General features: G+C 33.0%; 2 protein-coding genes across 2 annotated transcripts; one reads left to right on the top strand and one right to left on the bottom strand.

Moving 5' to 3' along the window:
• Positions 1-2,484: 2,484 nt before the first annotated feature.
• PHT4;5 (phosphate transporter 4;5) lies at positions 2,485-6,402 on the top strand. Its single transcript, XM_079050775.1, has 15 exons — positions 2,485-2,991; positions 3,113-3,258; positions 3,370-3,469; positions 3,559-3,611; positions 3,700-3,774; positions 3,868-3,948; positions 4,044-4,105; positions 4,380-4,447; positions 4,541-4,653; positions 4,743-4,779; positions 4,865-4,960; positions 5,048-5,189; positions 5,473-5,525; positions 5,945-6,031; positions 6,114-6,402. The coding sequence occupies exons 1-15, from the start codon at positions 2,632-2,634 to the stop codon at positions 6,213-6,215; spliced, it is 1,575 nt and encodes a 524-aa protein (XP_078906901.1). The 5' UTR covers positions 2,485-2,631; the 3' UTR covers positions 6,216-6,402.
• Positions 6,403-6,491: 89 nt separating this feature from the next.
• Positions 6,492-10,150, bottom strand: LOC145114695 (heparanase-like protein 3). The gene is made up of 9 exons (XM_079050774.1): positions 9,671-10,150; positions 8,719-8,755; positions 8,443-8,629; positions 8,192-8,340; positions 7,882-8,112; positions 7,502-7,691; positions 7,285-7,410; positions 7,102-7,201; positions 6,492-6,966 (listed from the first exon to the last, which is right to left on the bottom strand). The coding sequence occupies exons 1-9, from the start codon at positions 9,914-9,916 to the stop codon at positions 6,580-6,582; spliced, it is 1,653 nt and encodes a 550-aa protein (XP_078906900.1). The 5' UTR covers positions 9,917-10,150; the 3' UTR covers positions 6,492-6,579.
• Positions 10,151-11,378: the final 1,228 nt, after the last annotated feature.

The raw sequence follows: 11,378 nt of genomic DNA, 5'->3' as shown, positions 1-11,378 counted from the left end.
GATGGGCCCAGGTTTTGGGCCAAATAAGGAAAGGGTAAAATGGTATTTTACCTTGGTTATGGATTAAGTGGCTTTGATTCGTATTTTGGGTCAAGATCCGATTAGTAATTGGATAATTATTTGATGGTGCTAGCACGCAAGGATTTCCGGATCAGCATACTGAGAATTTATTGAGAGATTCAACGGATTGAGGTGAGATTCCTCACTGTGTTTGGCGGGTCGAAGGCACTAATGCCGACCCATGGTTTATTATGGTTAGGATGCTAGTTGTGTGTATGACTCTTACATTTATAATAGCGGTTATGTGTTTGTATTTATGCCGGGCGGGGCCCGATGAATGTATTGTATGATATTTATCTTTGTGATACTTGCATGTTCTTATATGATTGTATGTATGTTGGGCGGGGCCCGATGACTGATATATTTGTTTCGGGCAGGGTCCGATGCTCGGTGGGGCCCGATGTTGGGCGGGGCAAGTTATGCAAGTTAGGGCGAGGCTCGTTATACTCATTGGGCGGGGCCCGTTATGCGAGTTAAGGAGAGGTCTGTTACACTCACTAGGCAGGGCCCGTTACTTGTATAGTATGTTGTATTTTGGGGAACTCACTAAGCTTCGTGCTTACGGTTTTCAGTTTTTGGTTTCGGGTATTTCCGGTTCAAAAGGGAAGGGCCCGGCTTGATCGCAGCGCATCCACCCATGTTTATGCAACATGTCGATTTTGGGATTGTACTCTGATAAATCTGTTACTTCGAATGTTTTTGTAAGATAACTGGTATTTTGATTATGTTAAAAATGAAATTTACCTCTTGATTTTTGGGACATTACATTTTTAAATTAAAGTAATCAACCAAAATCCTTTTCACCAAAGTATATCAAACACAACCATTTGTTCCAAAACATGTCACATTATTTTCAAATCATAATAATAATAAAAGTAGTGAAATCAAATCAATAGAAGTCTCCAAAAACATGTTCATGGATACAATAGTCACGCCGCGCCTTTCCCTTGCTACCAGACCAACCTGAAAATATTTAAATTAAACGCGTAAACACAAAACCTAGTGAGTTCCCTAAGATACCACATATACAAAATAATCCTATAGTCCAACCATAGTCTTGTCTGCTATAGTCCAACTGTAGTCTTTCCTACTATAGTCCAACTATAATCCAACTAGAGTCTATCCTGCTATAGCCTAACTATAGTCTTTCGTGCCATAGTACAACTAAAGTCCAACTATAGTGTTTCCTGTTATAGTCCAAATATAGTCTTTCCTAATATATTCCAACTATATAGTTCATACAGAAGTTATAAAGACATCCTATCAATCACGACATCTAATGTTCTATATAGTATAATGAGAAAACTCATATGAGTTTACCATCAGAATCTTAACTATAGCAAGGGAAAAGGGAAGAAAGCTCTCCAAGTCTCACCACCAAAGAAGAAGGAGAAAGTGGCAAATGATGACACCTTCTTTGAGTGTGGAGTTATTGGTCGTTGGAAAAAGAATTTTCCTACTTATCTTGCAGGGTTGAAAGCCAAGAAGGTCGAGGAAGACACTTTAGGTATATCTATTTTCATGATTGAAATGAGATTATTTACTTTTTCATCTAACACTTGGGTATTTGATACTGTTTGTGGAACTCACATATGTAATTCGTTGTAGAGGTTCAAAAAGAGTAAGGAGCTAAAAGTAGGCAAAGTGGTATTACATGTCGGCAATGGAGCACCAGTTGTAGTCCAAGCGATAGGACATTTTGAATTATGTTTATCAAATGGCCTATATTTTAGTATGAGTCGAGGGTTCAAGTCTCGTTCGGGACATAGGTGGTGTTAGAATTAGTTTAGTAGGAGTATGTTAGATTTGTTGTTCCAAAAAAATGGCTCGTATTTATTGCTAGTCAATGTATGCTTGATTACTACTATAATAAGAAATGTCATTTCAGTTTTCCATTTAAAGAAATCTGGTTTTACTCATCAATTTGTTGATGATAATATTCATTCATTCTTGAATGAAATATTCTATTTTGAGGCTAGACCAATAAATGAAATTTATGAATTAAAACCCTCATGATTTTGTAAACAATAAATCCATTTATCATGTTAACACATTAAAAGCATGTTCGGCACACAACGTTTGAGAGCTTCTGACTTCTAGCTTTTAAGGAAACGCTAGTAAAAAAAGAAAAGTCTCGTTCGGCGACAGGAGCGTTTAACTTTTCACCTCAACAAAACGCTCCAAAATCAAACGTTACCCGCTACCAGCTACCCGCTAACCGCTACCAGCTAGTTTTGCCGAACACGCATTAAGTGTTGTAAGTCCATTAAATCATAAGAAAAAACTACAAAGCACATGTAGGCTAAAATATTAAAATTGTTGGTTTGTTCCCATTTGGCAAGAAACCAAATAGTTTGTGGATCATTATGTAAATTTCATATGAACAGAGAACATTTGACATGAGTAACCTTCCAATCAAATCGGGGCCGCAAACCAACTCCTCCGTGGCGCCATTTGGTCCTCTCTTAAAGTAGCGTTCTTCATTTTCTCTTCTACACAAAGTCGAATACTTCCATAACACTGTGATTACTTCAAACAACCCTTGCAAATTTCCTTGTTCACGTCCAAAAAATGTCGAAATTGTTTACATTTAGACCAGACACCAATTTATCATGTCTTTCACAGCACAAATTTCGCCGTTCCTCGAACAAACGGTTCTTAAAACCATCATCATCACCATGTTTACTAAATTCAAGGTCTTTAAAAGTTTCTTGTAGCATCAGGGAGAAAGAAAATATCGCAGAAAACGAGAGAATTTCTCCGATAGTTACCGGGCTAAAAGTTGATGATGAATTAGGGGAGAAACCTGGAATTGGGATTGAGAAATTAGGGCTGGAAAACTTGAGTTGGCCTCCTTGGAAGAATGTTCCTCAAAGATATAAACTCATTGGCACTACCTCACTTGCTTTTGTTATTTGTAACATGGATAAGGTAATCTCGATTTTTCGTATTTCCAGTTTCAGGTTTCCTTTTGCTCATGATCATTTGAGATCCTGTACGAAGAAATTACTGATTTTCCATAAACCGAAACCTAAAACTGAATTTCTTGTAGGTAAACTTGAGTATAGCCATTATCCCAATGTCGCATCAGTTTGGATGGAGTTCATCTGTTGCAGGATTAGTGCAATCATCATTCTTCTGGGGATACGCTTTGAGTCAGTTACCCGGTGGTTGGCTTTCAAAAATATTTGGTGGGAGGTTAGTCTTTAATCGAACATTTGTGCACTTTAGTTAACGATCATATGAATATGATCAATAATACATCATCATGTTCCATTCACCATTGCTGCTTCATGAATCATGATGCAGGATTGTTCTTCAATTTGGCGTTTTGACATGGTCACTTGCCACAGCACTGGTTCCTGTTGTTGCTGGATTTATGCCTGGGCTTGTTTTTTCAAGGATTCTTGTAAGCTGCTTTCCTTCTGTTCAAAGAAATCTTACCAATTTTCTAATTTCTATAAATATTTGTGTTTTTTAATTCCCATAAATTCTCAGGTTGGAATTGGAGAGGGGGTATCACCTTCAGCTGCCACAGATTTGATTGCTAGGTATGTGAATATGTGATTAAAAGATGTGAATGTGGGTCCCATTTCTTCAGTCAACTTCATTGACCATGCCTTTGACCTTTTATTGCAGATTAATTCCATTGGAAGAACGTTCAAGAGCTGTCTCATTTGTATTTGGTGGTTTAAGTGTTGGAAGTGTCTTAGGGTATGTAATATGTTACTTTATTTTTAAAACAAGCATAAATCTATGTCATTTTGTTATATAAAAACATTTTTTTAACCAATTGACAAACTCCAGGCTTCTTTTAGCTCCCCCTTTGATTGAATCATTTGGATGGGAATCTGTATTCTACATGTTTGGCTTGTTTGGAATTATGTGGTAAGTAAATGTAGTCAAATTAATACTATTTGAATAAACTGTTGTTCTTTCTGTGTACTTGGGTATTGATTTAATATATAACTTTGTGTTTAAAGGTTTTTAGGGTTTCAATTTGTTGCAGAAGACCAACCTTCAATCAACTCTGGATCATTATCAAGTAAGAACATCTGTTTTTTTACTTTTATAAATAACCCTGGTCAAATAGTTAATGTAATAAATACGATTACAAAAACCTATTTTTGAAATAATGATCAAACCTTTATATAACCAAATTGACATTTTCCACACAATAGGTTGAAATCGCCTCCTCTAATTGATGCCATTGGTTAATTCTAGAACATTTCTTTATTTTGGATTATGGGTATTTTGGGTATTTGTCGAAACCTAAGCCAAAATTATTTTATCTGTCATGAACTCGTGTAAAATTACAGGGTCTCAGTCAAATCCAAAGTCAAAATCATGGGAAACTTCTATGGAAGAATTTGGTGGCTCCCTAAACGTAAGAAACATAATTATTTTTCTAAATTTCCTCATTTTGCACCTTATATTTTTCAATTTATGAAACTTAATTTGATTTATTTTTCATATATAGGTACCATGGAAGTCATTTTTCCAAAGTAAAGCTGTATGGGCGATGATATATGCTCATTTTTGTGGAAGTTGGGGTCATTATTGCTGTTTATCTTGGCTTCCTACTTATTTTAGGTCATAGTTATAAATAATTACAATTTTTCCAAAAACAAAAAGTTATAAATAATTACATTTCCCATTAAATGTTCGATTATGATATGCAGTGAGGAGTTGGACTTGAATCTTACAGAAGCTGCATGGGTATTTCCGTAAATCAAAATCTTTTTTTATTATTATTATTTACAGCATTATCTATTTCTTACATTTAGGCTTAATTTGAATTTAGGTTTCTGTTCTTCCTCCACTAGCTTCAGTTGTTGTTACAAGTTTCGCATCACAATTTGCAGACAACTTAATCTCTAATGGAGTCGACACAACTGTGGTATGTTCATTGTTCATGCACGTGGGACCCACAAGAAGTTTGATTTTTAAATTTTAATTTTTAATTTTTATAAAAATCATTGTGTAGGTTCGCAAGATATGTCAAACAATTGCATTTTTATCCCCTGCTGCATGTATGATTTTGTCATCTGTTGACTTAGGGTTGCCTCCATGGGAAGTTGTTACTATTCTTACTGCTGGTTTAGCATTATCAAGTTTTGCTTTATCAGGTAATGGGCTCAATCCATATTTTTTCCTTAATGGGCTTAAATGGTCTTTTAATGGGCTTAATTGATATGGTAATCTATGAGTGTTTCTTTTTGACTTGAAGAAAGTGTAAAGTACACAGAAAGTACTTTCCATTAAGTTTTAGTATTTACAAATTTGCACTAATTTCTTTTTTTTTCGTACATTGCCTCAAGTGTATCATTGTTTTAAAAAATATATTTTAAACATTTAAGGGAAAAAAAAGAAAGAAATAGAGCCTTAATATTGTCATTTATTTGGGTGCAGGACTTTATTGTACACATCAAGATATTTCACCTGAATATGCAAGCATACTTTTGGTATGTTCAATTAATTCCAACCTTTGCTTTAAATGAGTTTGTGTGTGTGTGTGTGTGTGAGATTTAATATCTTCATTTTGTGTCTTATTCACAAGACATTGGTGAAAAAATAAATATGAGACCCATAAATTGTAGTAAATGGCATAGTCACAGGCTATGTTTCTTCCTTTTAAGTTAGAAATTGTGGGACCCATTTTAATTTTTTTTGCATAAAGAACACTATAGTTTACAAGAATGACGATTTTAGACATATCATGGAAACATATATGCAAAAAAAAGAACATTGTAGTTGTACTAAACTCCTTTTATCTGAAATTGCTTATTGTACTCAAGAACGACATTTTTATGCAAGTTTTATGTTAAAACTCAATAGTTGTCAAATTAAATATTAGACCCTTAAATTTGAATTATGCATGCAGGGCATCACCAATACAGTAGGGGCAGTTCCTGGAATTGTAGGTGTTGCTCTCACTGGATTTCTTCTTGATTCAACACATTCATGGAGTGTAAGAGTTTGATTAAAACCTTAATTTCCATTTCTTTAATAAAACTAATTTTAATAAAAAAAATTTCTAATATCATGTACAGATGTCACTCTTTGCACCTTCAATTTTCTTCTACCTCACGGGTACAATCGTATGGCTAGCATTTGCAAGCAGTAAACCTCAATCATTCAAGAAAATAGATTGAAAAGCATAAGTTGACTTTATTGACCACAACTAACTTGGATCCCTTCAACAATTTTGATAGAAGGTGACTATAGCCTATAGCTTTTACTAACCAAACTCTTGTATTTATATGAATTTGTAGCTATAATTATAAAACTTCTTGTAAATCTTTTGCTTTGTTATAAAAGTTTAAACAACTTTTGTCTCCTTATGGATTGTGACTAAAAAAGTGAATAGGAAAGAATAAAGATAAGTAGATAACCCTTTTGCATAAACATAAATCAAGACTATAAAAAAGTGTCAAATGAGGAATATATCTATAATTCAATAACAAAAATGGAACTGATTCTCATGTTCCATTTCATGTGAATTTGGTAGTATAGCATTTAATTACTACTACAAGCATACAAAGTAAGATGAGGAATATGAGCAAATACAATAGAAAAAGGAGCAACACGTATAGGCATTGAAGAGTTCACATGTATAGGCTCCAATGGTGGAATCTCTTGAGATGAAGTTATTTCCAACTCTTTTCCATTAAGCTTCATTACTTGACTATGTAAATCCCCATTTTTTGGTGTTAAATGATATTCTTCTCTTGTTCCTATTCCACCAGTCTTATTATTTCTTGGATTGTTTGCTTTATGATGATGATGATGATGATGAACAAGAGATCTTAATTTATGCTCCCTCTTCCAATTCATATATGAAGACAAACTTACATCCACTGTAGTTGTATTGTCTAGATTGATCAGTAAAACCGTTATTCCCATCTGCAATATAGGAAATTACTTTATTACCCTTCGAGTTTATGTCCCTATATTATACTCAATGAGATAAAAATTGTAATTTTGTGAAAAAGACGTAAATGCCCTTTTCATCTTCATCATCAAAAGTAGAAAACTTACAGATTCTTTAGCGCAATGTGCATAAGATCGTATTTTCTTGGTCCCTGTAAAATTTGTGGAAAGGACTTTTCTACCCATCAACCGATGCCAAAGAAGGGCACTGTTAAGATTTAAGAAAGAACTCACATCAAATTACAATCTTTGAAGGATGTTAATTTACAATTTTGACCTCAAAAGTCAAACCTGTAGTAATCTGGATTTGGTTCAAACGTTGTAGTGTTGAGTAAACCATAGTTTCCTCCTATCAATGTTTGTCTGCAGTATGTTTTCGTGTCATAAACAGATGACATCCCTAGCTGATCCAAATACCTGTTAAAACAATAGCCACAAAAGGGTATTTTAGTCTCTTTTTTTTTCGCATCCAATAGAAAAAAAAAAAGATTAAAACTTGATTGGTTACCAGAAACTAAACACAAATGCATTTGTGACAAGATTATGTCCACTGTTATAAGCACCACCAGCTTCACCAACCCAAGCAGAAGCAGAAGTTATAGAAGTCTTGAGAATATTTTCAAGTTGTCTAAATGTATCAGCTTCTCCATCAAGATAAGATGGATCCAATATCTTTTCAACAAGATGTTGATCTACCCCTGTTTGGAAATCCAAAAAAGATTCCAACTTTTGAGTTTTCACATCTAGAAATTCAAATAACTCATTTCAAATTTCTAAAAAAAGGTTTAAATCCAAAGAAATAGCAACATATCTTCATTTCTATGTCTTAATAAGAAATTGTGAATGAATGAAAGTACATTGCTATTTCTTTCATTTAAAAAACAATACCTGGGCCAAGATTGTATATGTGATGAGTGATTATGTCTAGAATTTCGGGTGTTTTGTCTATAAACTCTTTGAACCAATTAGCATCAAAGAAACCACCAGGTGCAATTATCCTTGGTTTAATCTCAACACCTTCATAGATTTCTTGAACTATGTTTGCTAGGGTTCTTGTGTCAAAAGCATATTGAGATGCTGATACTCTTGTTCCAACTCCACTTCCACTCAACTCATTCCCTATAAAAAAAAAAATTCAACAATTTAAAACCATTTTCAATAAAAAAATTCATGAATTGTAACAAATAATTGAACTTACCAAGTTCCCAAGCATACATGGTGTAATTCTTTTTAACTGTATAACGCATTAAATATTCAGAATTTGCAGAGTCCCAAGCTCCTGTAGCTGAACCATCTGCTTGAATTGTCTTCCCAGAAAGTGCATTTAATCCAAAAATAATATTAGCCCTGAATTAAAAGTAAAGAACATTTTCGATAAAATATAACAACATGCTATAAATGGAAAGATTTTTCAAAAAGTTAAAGTGGGTTGTTGATATTTATGGTTACCCTGTGTCTTTAAAGAATGTGTTGAGTTGATCCCATCTGGATAAAGGTAGGCATCCATTAGTCCAACCGAATAACATTGAGTTGTTTTTTGAGAATTGATTACATGGTTTTTGGATATCGTATTCTGTTTGGTAAATAAGTTTGTCTTGTAAAGTTCCTCCTAATCTGATCTTTAGTGTTGAGAAAGCTGCATAAATTGTTAAAAAAATATATTTTATGTTAATATTTTGGAATTGAAAGTAATGTGTCAATGGAGAAATTCTTAGTTCTCATTACCTTTGATGGCATTCTGGAAAATTTTGTTGTTTAGATCCTGCGTAGTAAAAGAAATTAATAGCAAGTAATTAATTGAATTTATGAATAGGAAACAGAAACATGAAATAGTAAATAGTAAATAGTAAATAGTAAATGACTTTTTGAATTTTTGTAACTGTCGTTTCATTGCAAATCAATCGCTGTTCTTCACAAAATACTAAAAGATTGATTATTTTTGGACAAATTACTTTTAACATAAATCCAAAATTTATCTAAATTTGCTTGATTCTATCAGAGTAAAAAACTCAAAAACATCTAAATCAATTACTGTTCTTCATAAAATAGTAAGAGCGTTTTTTATTTTGAGCTAATTAATTCGAGTATAAATCCAAAATTTATCTAAATTTGCTTGATTCTTGCATAGTAAAAGATGACGAAATGAAATTTGACGCCGAAGAACAGTAACGATCTAAAATTTATAAATATCACATGAAGATTTAGTTGCAACTTGCAATATCATAAAATCACACACTAAACACACCTCAAAACACACATATAAATCCAATTTTTATCTAAATTTGCTCAATCTTGTAAAGTCAAAAACTCAAAAATATTAAGTAATAATAATCGATGCCAAAAATGCCAACAACGTGAAATTTATAAAAATTACATGTAAATTCAGTTATTTCAGTAATTCACACACTAAAAAGTAAAACACACCTCAAAACATACACAAATTGGACAAATTTTACTGTAAATCCAAAATTTATCTAAATTTGTCCATTCTTGAAAAGTCAAAAACTAAAAAAATATCAAGAAATAGTAATTAACGCCCAAAACGGCAACAATTTAACTTTTTTAAAAAAAAAACCCATGTAGATTCATTTGCGACATCATCAAATCACACACTAAACGCACCTCAAAACACACACACACACACAAAAGTTTCAAAACAGAAAAGAAGAAAACATACCACATTGAGGAGGGAAGCACGACCCCAGCTACATGTGCCATAATCACACTTCTCAGGTGGCCACCAATCCATAGTAGCACAAATAAAGTCGCTATCAATCTTTGCAATTGAACTTTTTCCATTAATGACAAGAATACCCTCAACTACATCAGTTACAGCTTCAGTTTGCGAATCCACAAGATTGCAACTGAAACTGATCAAAAGAACCAAAATGCAAACACCCATTTGAAAATTCAAAGAACCCATCTCGAAAAAACTGAGCTTTCTTATAATATGAAGCTCAAGAATGATATATATAGATTTATGTATGTATATATATAATATTCTGTATCTATCTGTTAATGGGGACAGACATGGAAGATCAGAAGGAGATGAAAAGATGTAAAAATTCTTGCTTTGTCATAAAAGGGGGAAAAAGATTTGGGTTTCTTGAATATTTTATAAATGGGAACCAGTCAAGATTTGGTGTTTGGATTTGGGGTTTTGAGCATATTTATGGAGATTAATTGGAAGTGGGATATGGGTGGGGGTGGGGTGGGGTAGGGTGTGTGAGCTGTGTTTATGCTTTGCTTTGGGAAAGTTGAAAAGGATCGCTGAACATACGGGGAAAACGGTGGTGACTAGTGAGGGTTTTGTTGTAGGTAGTAACCTAACCAAAACCTTTTGGGGGGGGGGGGGGGGTAGGGTAGGGTAGGGTAGGTGGGGGTGGGTGGGTAGGGGTCGGGACCTTGGATGGGTGATGCCGAAAATGGAAAATGGATCATCCGATCATGGATGGGTTGAACTTACTAAAGTTTTCACCTGCCTTATTTTAATAATCTTGCAAGTGGTGCCATTATTTTTTGGAAGTTTTATATACTTTTGTACATATAATGTTAAATTCTATTTTATATGATATTTAGTTAAGAAAAAAACAAAATGAAATAGTTTGGATTCAAGAAATATTCGGTAGGGTTTTACAAGAAAGATCACTATACCAAATTGAAACCTTTTTTTTATGGATGTTTACGTTTTTGTTTTGTTTCGTTATTGACATTGAAGTGAACTAGAAACAGTTTTATACGTTTTATGTTTACAAAATTATAAATGTACAAATATAACTTTTTTTTAATATGGTTGATACTAGAAGTTTATATGGAAATTGGATAATTGTTTTGAAATATATGTATTCCCTTTTTATGGTGTAAAATGCCAATCACAAGTTGCATGTGTTGTTATAACAAAAAGTAGTTACCAAACTATTGATAATATATTAGTATGCGACATTAATATATACTTTGGAAACACCTTTTCTTTAACATTTAAAGGGTACTATATTTTAAATACAAAAATTCAAGCTTTCTTTTTAGTTTTAATTTCCATAATGTATTTATTTTTTACACAAACTTTTTAGATATAAATAGTTTTATTTTAAAGGTGAATAAGATATATCAAAGAAACATGACGGAATGTGGGAACCATAGAAATAATTATGGTCACATGGAACGTTCTAATGCCTCAAATTTTCTTAAAAATAAAGAAAATCAATAAATCTAAAATATCATTTTATAGTTGGAGCCAATTGCTTGAATGGCTATTGTCACATGAAGCTTGTTTTTTTTTCTTATTCTATATTTATGATAACCGATGGACTTAATTTTTTTTCCATTTTATTAAATCTTTAGTTTAGGAAAATGGGAATAAAAAAGAGGTATAGTTTTTGTTAGAC

The sequence above is a fragment of the Lactuca virosa genome, chromosome 5 (assembly GCF_052849685.1).
Source record: "Lactuca virosa cultivar CGN04683 chromosome 5, Lactuca_virosa_CGN04683_v6, whole genome shotgun sequence".
Lineage (NCBI taxonomy): Eukaryota > Viridiplantae > Streptophyta > Magnoliopsida > Asterales > Asteraceae > Lactuca > Lactuca virosa.
Note: the sequence above shows the minus strand (reverse complement) of the source record. Positions and strands in the feature narration are given on the sequence as shown.